The sequence below is a fragment of the Equus caballus genome, chromosome 12 (assembly GCF_041296265.1).
Source record: "Equus caballus isolate H_3958 breed thoroughbred chromosome 12, TB-T2T, whole genome shotgun sequence".
Taxonomy (NCBI): Eukaryota; Metazoa; Chordata; class Mammalia; order Perissodactyla; family Equidae; genus Equus; species Equus caballus.
The window spans coordinates 46186978-46205000 of record NC_091695.1 but is presented as its reverse complement, the minus strand read 5'-3'; the positions used below and the strand labels follow the sequence as shown (position 1 = coordinate 46205000).

The 18023-nt window shown below is 60.7% G+C and overlaps 1 protein-coding gene across 16 annotated transcripts in view; it reads right to left on the bottom strand.

The window, feature by feature from the left end:
- Positions 1-164: 164 nt before the first annotated feature.
- ANO1 (anoctamin 1) overlaps positions 165-18023 on the bottom strand; it is a 167195-nt gene continuing 149336 nt past the window's right edge. For all 16 annotated transcript variants that reach the window (XM_023654626.2, XM_070228961.1, XM_023654624.2 and 13 more), the window contains 5 exons: positions 15620-15772; positions 10028-10080; positions 7914-8098; positions 3496-3601; positions 165-1793 (listed from right to left, as the gene is read on the bottom strand). In XM_023654626.2, coding sequence (XP_023510394.2) covers positions 1551-1793; positions 3496-3601; positions 7914-8098; positions 10028-10080; positions 15620-15772 — 740 coding nt within the window. In that variant the 3' untranslated portion in view covers positions 165-1550. The remainder of the gene's footprint in view (positions 1794-3495; positions 3602-7913; positions 8099-10027; positions 10081-15619; positions 15773-18023) is intronic.

Sequence of the window (18023 nt, the reverse complement as noted above, 5' to 3'; positions counted from 1 at the left end):
ACCACCTTCTCGGCCCCTTGCGCTTCCTGGGCGGAGGCCATGCGGTCAGCGTTCGAGGCCAGAAAGTGCTGTGTGTCCAGATTTATCTAGATGCCTGCTCAGCCGCATCCTCTGAGGATTTGTGTGCATTCGCTTCCAAAAAGAATGGTTTCCATCAAAGGATGTTTGGTAATCACCTAATTTTTAATACAATATTTATATACAAAAACTCCATTTCAAACTATTTACTGTACAAAAGAAAACAGAAGCATCAGATTGCATGATTTTAGCAAATAAGGAAAATCTACGACACCTCTGGGCTTCAGTCACAGTTGGCGGCTTACGGGAAAGTCGGCGTCACGCCAACCGCACGTCTGAGACAGACGCGCTGTTCTCTTGCCTCCCTTTGGTGACACGTTTCTTTTTATGTGTCCCTTGGTGCTTGAGAAATTTCAGAGAATCGGTTAGTAGAACGGCGGCAAATTTAGATTACTCATGTCATCTATGAGACTGGTCTTTACAAGCTTTGCAAATAATAATTGTCCAACAGTAACATTCCTGTAAGTAAAAATATAGATAAGTGTTACCAAAATAGAAAGCTTTATTAATAAACATCTTTGGTAGTAACAGTATTTTAAATTCCTCTCAATGATATTTGGTTAACTAAGAAAATAAACTCCTTCCACCTTAAAGCTACAGGAAAAAAACCCCTCAAATCCACCATAGAATTGATTCACCAAAAACCCCCAATAAATATCCTAGAGCTTCAGTGTTCCCCGGGCGCCTGAAGCCTTCTTGACACCCTCATGCCGTCTCTAGAAATGCCTCCGAGGCTCTCTGTCGCTGCCTGTGTTCCTCTCATCCTGGGTTTGTCCCACAAGGACAAGGTCGAGGTCAGCTGACAGTGGGGACCCCAAAGATGCTGGTCATTTGCACATTCAGGGCCACCTGCACCCCCTCGTTCTCCGAGAGTAAATACTAAGCGCCCAGCCCCCTGAGTGGACAGGGCCGGGGCACCTCTCTTTCCGACCAGGGTGTCTTGGTTTCTGAACTGACAGAAGGAAAAGGGGGTGAAAAGTCATCTCGCTTTTCTGACCCAGAGGCAGGTGACGCCTTTTGGAACCAGCACCGACATCATTTATTCCTTATCGGTTTCTCTGTCTCCCTCGGGTGTCACCCGAGCTTTCGGCCAATGCCTTGGACTCCCATCCACCTGCGCCTCTCTTAAGGCATCGGGGGGACTGAAGAAGATTTCTGGAAGCTTCTGTTCACCGTCCACCGCACGGGAGACCCGAGGTCTCCAAGAATCGTTCCTGCGGAGCCCCCGACATTCGCTGCATGTCATCACCCTGCCCCTGCAATCGTGATTAACCTCGAAGACTAAAGATAAAAAAATTCCCTGCATAATGGTTTTGTGCAAAAACAAGGAGGAAAAAAGAGACAGAAAAATGTTGTCCTATCAGAATGTGGTCTTCCCTGTTTGCAGCAAACACAGGAGCCACCAGGCCCGGGGAAGGCGAGAAGCCACCCGCCCGGGAGAGGGTGCCCGTCGCTGGGGCCACCGGAGGCCGCTACAGGGCGCCCCCGGGGTACTCGGCGCTGTCCGGGCAGGCTTTGGGGTTGTGGTTGTTGCACGGCTCATCTTTCTTCCGATCCTTCTCCATCCACGTGTCCAGCAGCTGCTGCTTGCCTTGCTCCTCCCGCATGAACAGCTCCACCATCAGCACCTTCTCCTTGTGGATCTGCTGGCTGATGTCCTTGGGGATGTCCGGGATGACCCAGTCCACAAAGTCGCTCATGAACATGACCAGGTTCTGCAAGGAGAGTCAGCGTGTGGGGGTGCGAAGGAGGACCCTGGAGATGCTCCCCATCTCTACCTGCACCCCACCTGGCAGCACCTCACCCCGTCACCCGGCCCTGGGACCTCAGGCACATCCTCTGAGCTCCCCGGGCCTCCGTTTCCTGGAAGGAATAAACGAGGCAGGACCCCACCCAGCGGGCCCTCCGGAAACGTTTGCTGACTTTCTTGAAAGACTCTGAGCTCAGTAAATAGGAAAAGTCGGAAGGATTCTCGATCCCTTGGCTGGGAGGCTGGAGAAATGATCCGATCGGTCACGCATCACCAAATATAACGAGTCTTAAGGCTTGAAGGAAAATAGCTAAAATAGGAATCGCACAGAAACGGAGGGAACCGAAACTGTCTGCTGGTTCTGCAGGCCCCTCTGCAGTTTGCAAGGCCCCCCCCCCAGGGTCACCCTGAGCGTCTGCCCCTCACTGCAGAGATTCTGGTGCACAGTACGCAAATGAGTTGGTTTTTATAGAAAAACCGAAATCTCTTTGCTTTTTAGACTTCTGTCCAGGGATCAATTGTTAGCACGTCTGGCTGAGTCAGTTGCCTTGTCATGGACGGTGCCGGGGCCCCCAGATGCCCCTTCCTTGTTGGCACTCCCAGCCCCCGGCTGTGGCCGGTGTTGGCTGCGAATGCTCACAGATGTCCCCTCCCCAGGGAACTGCTCCCTCCCGTCTGTCTCCGTCTTCCAGGCCTGCACAGCCCACAGTCAATGACCAGCCAACACGGGCTGACCAGACGGGCTCTCTTGCCTCAAGCTGGGATTCATGCTCTGGAGCTCCCCGTGGGATGAGGTACGGCTATCTCCAGCTGGGATCCTTCCTTGCTGAGCTCCCTCCCCTGTCCGGGGGCCTCTCTCAATGACCCACTTGTGCAGAATCCTTGTCTCAGGCTCTGCTTCTGGGGAACCTGGCCCCAGACACTTGTTCTGACTGCAGAGTGTTACGGAAAGCTGACAGAGGAGGCAGCGGGGCCTCAGGGCGTGGAAGTCCTGTTTGAAGCCACACTGTGTGTAAGGGGCAGAGCTGGAGCTTGAACCCCCTTCTTGAGATTCCAGGTGCTAGGGGGACACATGTGAATGGGACCTTGGCAGGGCCCAGGTGGCTATGGGTGCCTTCCCATCTCTGGGACCTCAGCCTCTGCGTGCACCAGCTGGCTCTCTGTCTGGGGTCCTGTCCACTGGGAATCACCCTGGCTTCAGCGTTAGCCCACTCCCCTCCCCAGAGTCTGGGCTGGGCGGGGCTGGGCCCCTGGAGCTCACTGCCCTCCTGGCTGTACTGGCCCTGTCCATGGGGGCGGGGGGACATCTGCTGCACAGAGATAGCGAGAGACCGAGGGGAGAGACCGAGGTGGGGAGGTCTCCCTTCCTTCGTGTCTCCTTCAGTGAGACCACTCACACTGAGCTGAACCTGCCTTCTCTCCAGATCAGTCCAGACGCTTCCACCAGTGCTGGCCCAGCCCCCCCTGCCTTCCCTGTATTCCTGAGGGTCTCCTGGGACCTGTCTCTGGACAGGGCCTGGCCCCCCTCCTTGGGGGTCCCTCCTGGGGTCTCCAGGCCCCCGAACCCCAGACGCCGGCCAGCTCCTGCCTTCCTGAGCCTGTTCTGGGCCCAGAGCGCCTCCCCAGGATCTCGGTTCCCGAGCCCGACACAGACAGGCCCTGCGCACCTGGAAGACGATGACGAAGGCCAGCCGTGCTGCCAGGACGGCCCAGAAGTCCTTCGAGATGTCGTACTTGTGCTCCGACCACGGGGGCTCCCGGTAGTCTTTGTACCTGCCAAAGAGCCGGCAGTGAGGGCGGGTCTTTGAGGGGAAGCCGGGGTTCTGGCCGGCCCCGTGGAGCTCGGGAGAGAGGGTCAGGGCAGCCCGAGCCGGATCCCACGCCGCCACCTCCAGGAAGCCTGCCCTCCCTGGGGAGGACGTCCCAGCCCAGCCCGCTTGCACAGCCTGCCAGCCTTGCTCCATGTTGGGGGGAGGCTGGGACCCACCGGGGGCTGGGCAGGGCCCAAGGGGCTTTGTGGGAAATGCAGACACTAGACAGGTGGCTCTGGGACCGCCTGGTCCAGGGTTCCAGTGGAAGCCTTTTTCCAAAGTGAAATTGCACTTGATGCCCCAGTAGGTCCCCCAGAGCCAGTGGGGACCCCCGGGTTGCAGGGGGGTGGGGTTCCCCAAGCCTGGGCCCCCCTCACCCCAACCCAACCCCATCGTTCACACAACTCCAGGCTGGGTTCCACGAAACACAGTTTGAAAACCACCTCTCCCTCTTTTCCAGGAAACTACTGGAAAAAAGCTAAATATCTTATCAGAGTTGCTGGTGGGGGTGTGGTTGGGGCCCTCGGGTGACTGTCCCCAGGCCCGCCCTGCCCCGGGCGCTCTGGGGCCCTGTCCTCTCCTCCAGCTGCGGCCTCTGGGCGCCTCCCTTCTGTCCCTACGTGACACGAGCCCACCTGCTCCAGAGTCCTCACCTGGGGACGTGGCCCAGGGCCTTCCTGCTCGGAGATGAGCTCGGTCACCCCTCGCCCCTGGTCCCACCACTGTGCCCCGTCCCGTGGAGCAGGGTCTTTGCTCCATCTGTCCACTACCGGAGTGATGGGCCCTCCCGTGCTCAGGGCGTGCCATGTCCTTTTTCAGAGGCCCGGAGACGTCCAGTCTGGGGGGGTTGCAGCATGGGGGCGAGAATCCGGGGTCCTGTCTCCACTGAGGCCCCCCGACTGCTCCCCGAATCTGGGCGGGGGGAACACTTCCGCCCGGGCGTGGCCTTCCCGGGGCTGCTCCCGTGCTGTGCTGTGTGTTGGAAAAGCTTCCCCACAGCCGGCAGGGAAAGCCTGTTTCTAGACGTGGGGCCGCAGGTGCGCCCCTGCTGGTCCCTGAAGAGCTGAGGGCCAGCCCAGAACCCAGGAGAGGAGGCGCCTGGCCCTGGGGCCCAGACCCAGAACCAGCGGCCGCCTCGCTGGGTGTCTCTGCACGATCACTTGGCATCTCTGGGCCTCCGTTTGGCCTTCTCTCACTGAGCCACAGCACAAGCATTTATTAAGCAGCTACTACATGCTAGGTCCCGTTTCAGGGTTGAAGATTCAGCAGGGGAACACGACAGACGGGGCCCCCGACCCACGGAGGTTTATGTCCAGAGGGAGCTGCAGGGGAGTCTCTGAGGAGCCATTCAGTGCTCAGCTGCCAACCCCAGAGATAAGATCGGGCCTGAACACACACTCTGGTGCCAGCTGCCGAGTGACACAGAAGTTGTACAACCTGCTCTCCAATGGGAACAGGGAGCCCTCGTTCTCCCAGTGTCAGAAGCCACACACACTTGTTCCTCCCTCTTTCTATACTCAAGGCCAGCCACCCTGGGATGCCGGGAAACGTGTTTGGGTCACCTGGCAAACTCCTATGCATGCCTCAAAGCCCACTTGTAGACCTGTCCAGAGGCTACCTCCTGCCACCTGTGCTGACCTCCGCCAGAGATGATATTATTTTCTCCCTTGCTTAGCTCTCAGCCTTTTCCCTTACTGAGCCTGCCAGCTCCCCAGGGGGAAAGATAATGCCCTCTCTGGGGGTGGCTGGGAGCATTAAATGAGACAATGCCCGTTTCCGCACAGGAGTAAATGGTACCAGCAGCGACCACAGCTCTCAGCTCTGCCGCCTCTCCCACACCGGCCGCCCGAGGCTGGGCTGGGCGCTGTTCCCCCCGACTGCCAACTCCTCTGGGTGGCGGCCTGACATGGGTGCGGCCAGCGGAGGTGTGGGGCTCGCAGCACCTGTGGCACACGATGCTGGCCAAGGGTGGGGCAGGGCCGGGCTAAACCGGAACCCTGGGGAGCAGAGGGGTCTGGCCCCCAGTCTTCCATCTCTAGGGGGTTAAAGCAACCAGACACTTAAAAACGGGGTCTCTGCCCTGTCTCTGCGGCCTCTCCCCGTGTGGCCAGGACACCCCAACGGATGCCTGGGATGGGGGGGCTGCTTTCTTAACCAGGGCCTGCAGCTCGATGGCCCGTGTCCTCCTGAAAACCGGAGTTCACCCTACAGACATCAACACCGACATGGCGGAGAGAATTTCTAGTAAAATCACTCTTCCTGTAAAATTTGCTTTTAGTTAGAGGTCCAGCTTGAGTGTGTTCTTGGCGTGGAACGTTCACACATGCAGAGAAGGCGTTGGTGCCACCCGACCCGCGCAGAGCCGGGCCCGAGGCTGGGGGGCCGGTCCCGCCCGCAGCACGAGCCTGTGCAAGGGCGGGGACGGGGGCCTCTCAGTCCCTTCCCTGGACGTCCCACTCCCCAGCGCCGTGTCCTCCCCGAGGGGACCACGCAGAGGGTCGGGGCAGATCACTCCAGGCCTTTCCCGGGATGCACGTGCCCACATATGTGTGCGCGGGACCGCGTGGGGGTTGGGATTCTGGAAGCCGTGTTGTGTCCGAGTCTGGCTGGGTCGCCTGCCCTCCCCATGGCAGACCTGCTCCACCTCGTCCCCACTTCCCGCTGCTACACCGGGTCCCAGAGGAGGGGCTGCCCCCGCCCGGAGCCGGCACACACACAGGGCATCCTGAAATTGTCCTTCAGTCACTCAGGCCCCCTGGGAACATCTGCCACGGGGCCGCCAGCAGCGGCACCCACGCGGGGTGGGTCGGCTGGCCTTTTCCAACGACCCAGGTGGTTCTGTGTTTCCGTCTCTCGGGCCTGTTTTTTTTTTGCTGCAGCCACAAGCCGCTTCTTGTTGCTGTCACCTCCCTGCACCCCGGCAGTGTCCTCCACTCCCTGATGCTCAGCCGAGGGGGACGGAGACGCAGAATTAAGCTCAGCAGAATATGTGCCGAGTCAGAGCAGACAGGCTGGAGGACAGCCTGCCCTGTGCGGAAAGGGGCCGGCTTCGTGGCACGGGCTTTGTGACGCGTATTTGGGCCCCTGCGGCCTCTGTGTTCTGAGTCTCAGCTGGCTGGAGACAGTTCAGACCATCCACGGTGGCTCAGCAGGCTGCGATCACACCGTCTCTCGATCCTGCTTCCCTGCTCTCAGCCTCACTGCAAAGCCAGAGGTCAATCGTGCAACAGTCCTCTGTGTGCTGGCCCTGGGATGTCGTGCCCCTGCCTGCTCCTCTGTCTCATCGGCCCCCTCGTCTCCTGCTACACTTCGTGCTCCAGGAGGACGGAGCTGGCTATGGGCACCACCCTCAGAGTCTCAGCTCTCTGCTCCTCCCCCTGGAATGCCTCCCACTGCCTCCACCCTTCACCTGGGCTTCCGACTCCTAGCACCCCTTGAGACTGACCTGTTTAGGCTTCTGTCGCCCCCCTGCATCGAGGACCCCGGACGGCAGGGACATGCCACCCGCTCCCAAGTCCCCAGCCCCCAGCCCAGGCTGGCACGTGGAGGCTGCACAGCGAACAGCCAGGCCCGGCTCTGCCTTGCACTCCCCTGTCCTTGTTTTCGCCTCCCTCTTTCCCGGGGCCTTCCTGCGTGTCTGGCCAGCTGAAGGGGCCCTGCAGGTTTGACTATCTCCGCTATCTGTTGCTTTTGCCTGCTCAGCATCCAGCATCCCTTCTTTGAGTCACAGCACTTCAGTTTTCCTTGGGAGCCCCCCAGTTCTCTGACTATGACCCCACACCCTGGCACATGACCGAGGCCTAGACAGTAAGAGCCCCCCACCCCTAGCAACGGCGATTAGTTCACAGATGGGCCTGTGATGCAAGCAGGCCAGTGAGACTCGATCCTGGGATTTTTCTGACTACTGGGAAAGAGAAATTCTTCTCACCGGGACTCCTGAGCAGAGAGGTTATAAAGCTGCCGAGGGATCCTTTCTGCCTGCCAGAAAACGACGCCAACATGGAGGAATGCAAAGCTGGGAGGCAGTGCCAGAGTGGGGCCTGATGGCAAACTGTAGCCCCTGGATCCAGCCATGCCTGAAGCTATCCTGGACTTCTTAGTTAAAGGAACTAATAAATCACCTCCTACGCCCACCCCAGGCATCTTTTCTTTTCCTTGAAGGAAGGTTGCGCTGTTCCGTGACCTGGTCCTGAAAGAATCCTGGCTCCAATCGGAGTTTTCCCAGAAACCCACCCAATGTGGGTCTTCCAAGAGAGAAGCCGAGAGAGCGGTACCTGCAGATCTGCACCTCGTAGCCCAGGTCCAGGGGGTCGTTGGGGGCCGTGCCGTTCTGGAAGTCGCTGACGTTGAAGGAGGAGAGGGTGTGGTTGACGAAGCCGTGCATGGTCCCGTTCTCACTGTACATGTAGAGGTACACCAGGCGGGGGATGAAGTCGGACGTAAAGGAGATCACGAAGGCCTGGGACAGGGGACAGCGGGGTCAGCATGGACCCCCAGCTGGGCAGCAGAGGGAGACATGCCCCCCCATGAGCCACGGCGGCGATGGCCCTGGGGCCTGGCCATGTGACACTCTGCCCACAAGTTGACAAATGTGACCACGTGGCTTCGGCACATTGAGTGAACAAATGAAGGGCTGAGGGCACTCCTGTCTGCCCCTCCGCAGCCGGGGGAGGGGCCCAGGGCTGAGAATGGGACGCCTGTGACGGCAAGGCATGGGGACGAAAGCTGGCCGCCTCTCACTGGCTGTGTGCCCTTGGATAAGTGACCTAACTTCTCTGTGCCTCCACTTTGTTCTTGTCAGACAGGCATAACATCACCACCTTGCGTAAAACCTCGCCTTCCTGGCTTGTTTGAAAAAGGAGGAGGCACGGAGGGGAAGGTGCTTTGTAAACTGTCAAGGTCTGACCCAGCTCATCCTATTCCAGAGCCGCCCCTGGGGGCAGGGCAGGGTGATGCCAGTATCAGAGCCTCACGGCCTGGGGTGAAGCCCAGCTCTGCCTCTTTCTGGCTGTGTGATCTCAGGCAAGTTGCCTGACCTCTCTGTGCTTCGGTTGTCTCACCTCTGTAACAACCCTCTGCCTTCGAGGGCTGTGTGTGCCCTAGTGGATGGGTGCACTGAAAGAGCTTAGAAGAATCCAGAACATTCCGGACGCTCTATAAATGCTAGCTGCCATTATTATGGTTGCTGTTGGTGGTTCTCGCGAGATGTCCGGCTGGTTCCCAGCTGCTGACAGCACCCTGTGCTCCAGATGGGCCACACCTCAGCGTTTCCGGCACCCCTGCCCCCAGCCAAAGCACGCCCTCCTGCCTCGGAGCCCTGCGCTCGCTTGCTGGGGCGGGATAAGGAGCCGTCGCTGTCCCGTGCTCGCGCTCTGCCTATGGCTTCCCTTGGATGAGGGTTCAAGGCCTCAAGCCGGGGGAGTGGGTGGTCGGCAGGGCTGCCCACAAGCCAGGAGAGCAGTGTCCGCGGGTCCCTTCCGGCTGAGCATCACTTCCGGTGCTGTGGGGACCGAGTCCCAGGGCCTCGCTGTGACCCTGACCCAGCATCCGGGCCGTTCAGCCAAATGACTGACTGTCTGCTCTGGGGAGCCCCACCACCCCACATGCAAGCTTCTGGGGGCTCCGTCCAGCTTGGGCAGCGGGTGGCGGGGCGAGGGTCACCAGGTGGTGTCACCGCGGATGCTCTGGGGCTCCTGGGGTTCACATGCCCGGGATTCAGCCCTGGGCTTTGAAGCACGTGTTGGGGACGGCCGGACAGAGCTAACTAAACCCAGGGGGATCCAGGCCCCGGCAGACTCAGGCAGACCTGGACCAGAGGCCACCAGGGAGCCTGAGGGCTGGTCTGCTGTGACCGAGGGGGCAGGACGCTCGCAGCCTGCAGGCCTGGTGGTAGGAGAGGCTGGGGGGGGGGGGTGGCACAGTGTGTCAGGACGGGATGCGAGACGCAGGGGAGGGGGACCCTGGGGGAGAGCACTGTGCTTAGTGAGCTGTGTGTGTGTGTGCATGTGTGTGCGTGTGCACGTGTGTGCGTGTGCACGTGTGTGGTTTCTCCTCTTCTCTCCAAGTTTCAGCATTTTCCAACCCTTTAGAGCAGGCATGCATTTCAGGTAAAGGGGAAAGACTATTGGAAAAGAGCAGAATGACAGCCAATGAGGAATCTCTCTGTCTCGTATATTCTCAGGACCCTGGGGAGAGAGTGGACTCAGGGGTCAAGGTGGGCACGGTGGGGAAGTCTGCTCAAGGCTGCAGAAAAAGGTCCAGAAGAATTCGTTACTCCCACCCAGAACTCGCCCGCCCCCTCGACACCTGGGGTCACACGGGGTGGAGGCAGAGACGCCCCCAGCTCCCCGGAGGGGCTCCAGGCGGCAGAGGCCCCGACGTCACTTACGTTGATGATGACGGCCAGCTTCCCGACGCCTCTGAGAATGTTGTACCAGATTCCTGAGGGGAGGAGAGAGGCAGAGTTTAGGGACCTCCGCACCTGGCTCTCAGAAACTCCGGCCGGGGGCCTGGCGGGCGCCGGGTTGGCCCTTTCTGGGGCCTGGTCAGAGGCGCGGGGATGCAGAGTCCTTGGGGGGGTGGTCCGGGGGAGCCTGGCTGACGACAGAGCCCGCGGCTTGGGCCGGCTCATCAGCTGTTTGTAAGCAAATCGTAGCCTCTAAGAGGTGCCTAAAAACAGCTGGTCCCCAAGTGCTTCTGAACCATCTCCACGGACTTGTTTGTTTTACTAACTGGCTCAGACGAAGTCTTTTTGCTAGAGAGACAAAGATTCCGTTTGGGCACCGCTCCTGCCCACGTGGCAGGCACTGGACTAGCGCTCTGCTGCTAGGATAACTATGCAGGGACACGCCACAGGTGGTGCCGGGGCCGCCGAGCGAAGCCAGGGCCCCCCCGCCTCCGGGCATGATGATTTGACAGCCGTGCGGTGCGAACTGCTTCTCGTCTGGACGCCTCCTTGTTTCCGTCACCCAGGGCGCAGCTCGCACCCAGTCACATGGACCACCACTCGGCACCTGGGAAACGCACGCTCCCCCGCTGGCCTCCCTAGCAGAGCCCGAGAAGGACGCGCCTCCTCCGAGGGCCCAGAGCGGGCCCTGCTTGTTAGGGCGTCGATGCTGTGACTCCTGGAAAGGGGCCAGGCGCCCCCTGCCCGACCACTACCCTCACCCTGAACTTGCCTAGGGGGCCAGACACACGGCAGGGGCGGCGTTGGGTTGGGAGGCCAGTCCAGGCGCTCTCCCTCCCCGCCCCGAACCAGATCCCTGATGGGCGATGACAGACAGCACCCGTCTCAGAAAGGGCGGGAGCGGAAGGACTGGGTGTCGCTGTCATTAGGGAAGAATGTGGCAGATGGGGTTTGTCTCCCCAGGGCGGAGATGGCGCAAGACCAGGGAGAGCTACCCACGGGCGTTTCTGCCGAGCTGCGGGCACCTCCAAGGCCCATTTTGGGGGTGATGCTGTGAACTGCAAAGACAGTGGGAGTGCAGCCCCTTGTGGCCCAGGAGCTAGAAGCCACAGGCTCCGACGCAGCCCCCGAGGTCAAAGGGTGAAGTGTCCAGATCTGTTGCTCCCCAGTCCCGGCCGATGACGATTCCGGGACAGCCGGCATGTGGTGGCTTTCTGCCAGGCTGGGCGGGAAGCGGGGATCACCTTCTTGGGTCCTGTCGGAGCCCTGGCGCCAGGCGAGCTACGACCTAACCCGAGACGGGACGTTTGTCGTGGTGCTGTCCCGTCTTCCCCACTGGAGCGGGTGTCTCAATTTGCTTTCCTGCCAGAAGTGGTGGCAGGAATAGTCATGTGGCTCTGCATGGCCTCGGGGCACGGTCGGTCCACCCCATCCCATCCGTCTCCCCGGAAGGAAGGAAGAACATGGGGTGCAAGTGAGCGGAAGATGGCACAACTGGCGGTCACACATCTGACTGTCCTGCCCAGATGCTCACGGCTGCGTGTCGTGGGGGCTGGGAGCCCTTTCCTAGACTCCAAGCTCCCGGGGTGGGGCTGTGAACTGCACGCCCTTGTGTGTCTCCTGGGTCCAGCACAGTGCCTGGCACACAGGGCTTGGCACTGCTGGGTAAATGTTTGCTGAGTGACTGCGTGAGCGTAGAAAGCCTTTCCCACCAGACTCTCGATGCCAGAGCAGAGGTTGCAAAACGGCGGCCTGCGAGCCACAACCACGTGCATGGGTGTTCTGTGGGGTGTGCCCGCGACTTAAAAGGTGTTGACGGATGTTTACAAATCAGGATGACATATTTTTTAAAATCTCGACTTGCCACTTCTGAGTGAGCCTCAGGCCTGGTCACAGCGGGCTGGCACATCTCGGGGACAAGAGCTGGCGGTGGCACCCCGTTCTGCCGGGCCGTGTAGGCAGCTCTGTTCTCCGCCCTGTGGGGCCTCCCTTTACCCGCTGAGAGAAACACTCATCTAACCCAGGTCCCCACTAAAGTGGGGTGACAAACACTCAAGGAAGATGGGAACGAGCGTGTTGCCCTGCGGCCGGGAGGGCATTCCTCCTCCTTCTGATCATCCCCTTGTTCACGCGGCCAGCCCGGCCCTGTAGGGTCTGAGTTTGCGACCTCTGACTTGGGTGGGGTGCGGTGAGCCCCGGCAGGTCGAAGCCTCAGGCAGGGGGCTCCCGCGGGACGCGGCGTCTGAGCTCGGTACGAAGAGACGGTCTGGGGTCGGCCCAATGGGCCGGGCGAGGGGACGACGGGACACAGGAGTGACAAGGCTGGGAGACGGGCTGGGCCAAGGAGAGCCTCCCAGAGCCCAGAGCTGAGCCTGTCCTGCAGGCGCTGTGATGCCTATACGTCCAGGCCGACGGTCCTCTGCGTGGTCCCCAAACCAGAGGCACGGGCACGGGTTTACAAAATGTAAACCCAGGACGCCAGCCTCTGCCCCGGGATGAGCCTCTCTTGGAGCTGCGACCCTCCAGGGCGAGAATAACGCTCTGACCATCTCTGGGCGCAGTGGGCTGCTGTTCTCTGGGCAGAGTCTCTGGGCTTCATTTACAAAAAGCTTGCAGGGGGAGCTGCCTTCTTCTGCGAGGTGCCTCTGCCGTCCAGGGGACCCACGTCCAGGGGCTCCTCATCGTGCTGCCCACGTACAGGCCCAGGAGCCGGTTGAGCAGAGGCTCCGGAGGCGCCGAGCTTGTGAGCAGGAAGCGGGTTAGCCCGGTGTCAAAGGTCAGAGCTGGGAAGCTGGAGGCGGTTCCGAGGCCTGGGTCCGCGCCGTGACTCGCCACGCCGCCCTCTCCGTGGCCAGGCAGGGGCATCAAGGCGCCTGTGCTTTGTGGCAGAGCTTCCCCAGCCACACCCCGCGCTGTGGGTCCGGGTCATGGGGGCCACTGGGGCCCTCTGCCCCCTCGGGCCGTGCACGGATCACAGGAAGAATACAAAAGTCTCTTCAAGGAAAAGTTACAGTCCAAGGAGCCAGAAACAAACCCGTGAAAGGAGGATAGATTATGTCTCCAACCAACCACACAGGAACCAGGAAGCCAGCTGCTGACCCGTAAGAACCGGGGAAAAAAAACGAGGAGCTGTGAGTGAGTGAAAACCCTGGAGACACGGGTCCCAGCATTGCTAAGTCGTGGGAAAGACAGAGCCGGGGAGGTGGGCGTGGTGCCCCGTTTCCCCTGGTGGGTTTGCGAGTTTTCCGAGGCTGCTGGAGGGACATCCTAAACCAGGGCTTTGCCAAGCGGAGGACGCCAAAGCAAACACACGCCCGCAGAGGACTCGCCCGGGGCCTCCGGGCGCCTGAGAATCAGGCCTTTGTCAGGAGCGAGCCACGGGGAGGCCACGCTCTTTTCTTTCCTGCCCTGGGCACGGGGCTCCAGAATTCCAGGGCTGTGCTGGGAGCGCCTGGCACTCCGCCCCGGCCGCCCTCGCGAGGCCTCGGCGGGCAGCGGAAGCTTTTCAGGGCAAACCCTCTCCTCCAGGAGGCGTGTGTGTGTGGGGGTCGCACCTGGAGGGACCCAAGGCTTCAGGTCTCGGGTTCCAGCTCAACTCTGTTGACCAGCTGACCTCAGCCTCCCCATCTGGAAAGTGTGACCAAGGATGTGCCCAAGCATCCTCGGGAGGCTCCTGGGGGTACCCGACGGCAGAAAGCCCCGGGAAGAGTTCACTATGGACCCCGATCTCCAGCGTGTCCTCACGGCAGGGTGTGCTGTGCTTACGGACCCTGGGGCCCATCCCCTGGAGCTCCACAGGGGGCCCGCGAGTACCATCCGAGGCCTGGATCCAGCCTGGCCTGTGTGTGGACAGCCCAGAGCCGAGAGTGGCTGTCTACGTTTTTAAGCGCGAAATGAAAAAAGCGTGAGAAACAGCCTTTCCGTGAGAATGGCTGCTCCAAGCCTCGAGCATGCGGCCTCCTGGTCCACAACGATGAACGTTCACTGTCGGCCTTCACGGAAACCGCGCTGAGCTCTGAGCCGGCGCGTCAGCAGACCCACTGCCGGCCTCTGGGACGGAGGGCTGTGGCTGAGGGGCAAGGCTCGCTCACCGCCCCCCCATGAGGCGAATCCAGGGCTTTTAAAGCCTTTTAAATCATAAAGGAAACCCTACAGAGGGCGTGAGCTTGCTGAGTCCTCACTGACCCTGTCGGGGTCGCCCAGCTAGGAGGCGACAGATGCACCCGGCACAGATGCGGGGTGCAGGCAAACCAGGTGAAATCACCGCCATCCGGTTGGAATCGTGAAAACGGTAATTCCGTCCAGTTCCACCCAAGAGGCCGCACCGTGTAAGGGAAGCCAGAGTCCACGTGGTCTCTGAGGCGGATGGCGGAGAGCTGGCCACCGGGGGCCGAGGTGCGGACGGAGGCAGGGCCGCCGACAACAGAAGAGAGAGCACGGCCGGGGACCGCAGAGCCCGAGACGGGCGAGCCAACGCCAAGGGCTGGAGAAGCTCCTGGAAGCACTGACGAGGCCCCCACATTTTTGCAACCTGATGTTTGGGCCACAAAAGCACAACGTGCAGACGTCCCGCCAGGCTGGCGGGCAATCCTCATTTCGTGAAACGACAGAATCCCCAGCATGTGCTTCCAGCTTTGTTTATTCCCAGAACTAGCACCTCTGGGTTCCAACCGAACTGTGTTAAATCGGAGGTGAATGAATACATTCTTGTAATCTTCCGTCTCATTTCAAGATAAAGTCCCAAAAAAGACTTCTTCGTTTTCATTTTGAAAACTGGGTCCCGGTTTGAGCTGATTCCCTTTAAGATCGGATGGGCATCGTCCTTGTAGGTGTGCTCGTGGCGCCGCCCGCTTGGTCTCCCCACATTCCTGACTGTTCCCGGACAGACGGGCGCCCACATTAAATACCCCTGGCGACAGGGAGCTCACCACCCCACAAAGAAGTCTGCTCTGGTTTTGATAGCTCTGTTAGGAAGCTGATCCTTATCTGACATTGAAAGGACCACGCCCAGCCCCTGCTCCACGTGCATGTGACACCCCTTGTGGGTGGTGTGGGGTTAGGAGGCCTGGCTGCTCTCCGCCAGACCTGGACGGGCAAGGCTCTTCCTTCGTCAGCGGAAGGGGCTCCCTCCTTCCTTCCTGTGAGCATCACGTGAGTGGGTGATGTGCTGTGCAGGAAGGCACCTGCTAACACAGCAGCCCCCCTGGTCTGGCTCTGTGCTCCGGGGCCACACAAACGTCCGGGGCGGGAGTGGGCGTGGAGGACCCGCCGAGAGGAATGCATCTCGTGGGCTTTCTGGAGCAGCAATTGCTGAGACACTCCCTCTTCCCAAATGTCCTCTGTGCCCGATACGTCTTAGGACCTCAGGGGCTGGGGTGGGGGGTTAAGGCGCCCTGGGGTCTTGCATCACCCCCACCCGAGCCCCTGAGTGTCACCCAGGGGAGGGGCAGCAAGGAGCCCTTGGGGACGCTGTGCCTGATGCCACTTTGCCGGCTCTGCCTCCAGCTTCTGGGGAACAGGAGCCCTTCCCCAAGCCCGGCACGCACTCGGAACCTGCTCCCGAGGGCCACTCACCGATGTCCTTGGCTCTGACGGCCACCGGCCTGCGGAGCTCGGTGACGAACTTTTTGGCGTCCAGGCGGATCTCGATGATGTTATTCAGCAGCGCGAACAGCGGGGCCAGGGGAAAGGAGGCGACGAACAGGGTGACAAAGCCAAACTGAATGACTGCAAAGAGAGCGGAGGCCGAGGTCAGCACGCGCCGTCCCTTGTCCCACGGGCCCGCGAGCTGAACGACCCCGGGTCTGGCAGGCGGCCCCTGCCTCAGACGCGCTCACCTGCACCTGCGTATGCAAGACTTTTGGGGTACACCCACTGTGACCCCGGGTGACCCTGGGTGACCTCAGATGACCCTGGGCTGGGGGAGGATGCTAAATTTTGCTCTGTCCTCAATGTAGACTCTTGAATAACGGGCATGTACTTACTTACAAGTCTAATCTTAAAAACTCATCCATAATGGGAAAAAAGACCCTGTGAGCAGAAGGGCCAGCCTCAGTCATCCTGCGTCGGGGCTGGGACAGGCCCTGAGCGAGACCCTAGGGTTTCCATCAGCCAGAGGTGCCCGGGCCCTGGGGGCCTGCGTCTCTGTGAGCCCCCAGCGTCCCCTTCCATTGGGCCTCGGGGAGCCGGGCGGGGACCCTCTGTCCGGACAGTCTCGCCCCTCGCTCTGGCTCAGGATCCTCAGCAGCAGCCCGGCCCTGGGGTGTCTCCGGCCCCCAAGGCTGCAGCCGGCTCGGGGCCGGCTCCTGGAGGGGTCAGGGAAGGGCTGTTGAGCGGAACGGAGCGGGGAGGCTGGTTCAGGAACTGTACGGCGGGAGCCCGTCCAAGGGCGCTCGGTGCCAGGCAGTAAACAAGGAAGCCGGCAGAATGTCACCCTGTGTCTGGCGGCCTGAGTGTGGCCATTGTTAGTGGCGGGTGGGGCTCTGGGCCAGCCCTCGTTGAGGGGCTGTGTTGCTGCCTTGCTTGCCCCGCGGGGGGCTCCACGGGGTGCTTTTGTGGACGCTGGGCCCCTTACAGGCTCTGGAGGTGACAGAGGCCCTCGGATAGGACAGGCTCGGGGCGGGGGCTCTGAGGGTGTGGGGTCAGGGGCTGCTGAGGCCCAAGGCTGTGGGTCCCCGATCACCAGTGACGCCGCCCCCTCTTGCACGGACAGGCGAGGAGGGAATGGAAGCTGGGCCTTTTCTTCCAGTCCAGCGGCCCCTGAGGGCTCCGGGGGCCTGGCTGGAGTTGGCCCTCCAGGAGAAGATGGCCGCGGTGTGGCGACACGAAAGCCAGCAGGGCGCACGGGGCGGGCCGCTCCCTGGGTGGGCAGGAGGCGCCCATCCCGGGAATTTGATTTCATCAAAGCTGAGAGGGATACGGGACACGGGATAGAAATTAAAACCTGGGGAGACGACTGCCAGTCTCTTAGCCAACCACAGGCTGCTTCTCTTGGTGTCTCTCCTCCCGCAGGGTCAGGGGTCGCAGGCAGGGGAGGCCTTCCTCCCTGGTCCCACTGCTGAGTGTAGACAGCCGGGGAGGGAGCAGGCCCACGGGGACCCACGGGGTCTGGGGAGCTGCCCGCCCGCCTCTGGTTCGGCTCAGAATTTACTCCAGGAGAAAACAGAGAGTGTCACTGGAGCACAACGCTGCCTCCATTTTTTTAAAGTCTCAAGGTTCTTGTCCTCCTGAGTCAGTCTGCTTCCTGCACAACCGTCTGGGGAGCTGGGAGCCTCTTATGTGGACCCACTCGGCCAACGGGAGGAGGACAGGGAAGCGCTCGTGAGGCAATTAAACAGAAATGCTTGCACGGCCCGGGTCACCCGGCCCCCCACCTCACCCCCACAGCGGCCCCGGGCCGCGGTGGCCCAGGTGTGTGTTAAAAAAGCAGAGGCCCGCTTGTCACCCTGCACGGACCAGGGATGGGCCTGAGAACCTGCATTTTAACCAGCTGCCCATGGTGGCCGGGGGCACACCACTCTGAGAACCCCCCTCCCTGAGTCTTCCCGACCTCCCTCACTCATCCGTTCAGGTAGAGAACACATATCGGGCGCCCACTGTATACTTGGACCAGTTCTAGGTGCAGGGGGTACTGCAGTGAAGAGCAAAAAAACCCCCAAAACAAAAAACAAAAGATTCTGCTCTCACAGAGCTTCGATTCTACTGGGAGAGGCAGACGGGAAAGGGACGGTGAGGACTGAAGGTGTCAGCTGGTGACGGGAACATAAAGCTGGGGAGGGACAGAGGTCAGGGCTGTGCAGGGGAGGGGCTGCCCCTTTTAAACACTGCTCAGGGAGACCCCTCTGGTGGGGGACAATTGGAGCAAGGGAGAAGAAGGAAGGGAGAGAGTGAGCCACATGGGTGTTAGGGGGAAAGCATTCCAGGTGGGGCACAGCCTGTGCAGAGGCCCTGTGGCAGGCGTGAGCTCAGCATGTTTGGG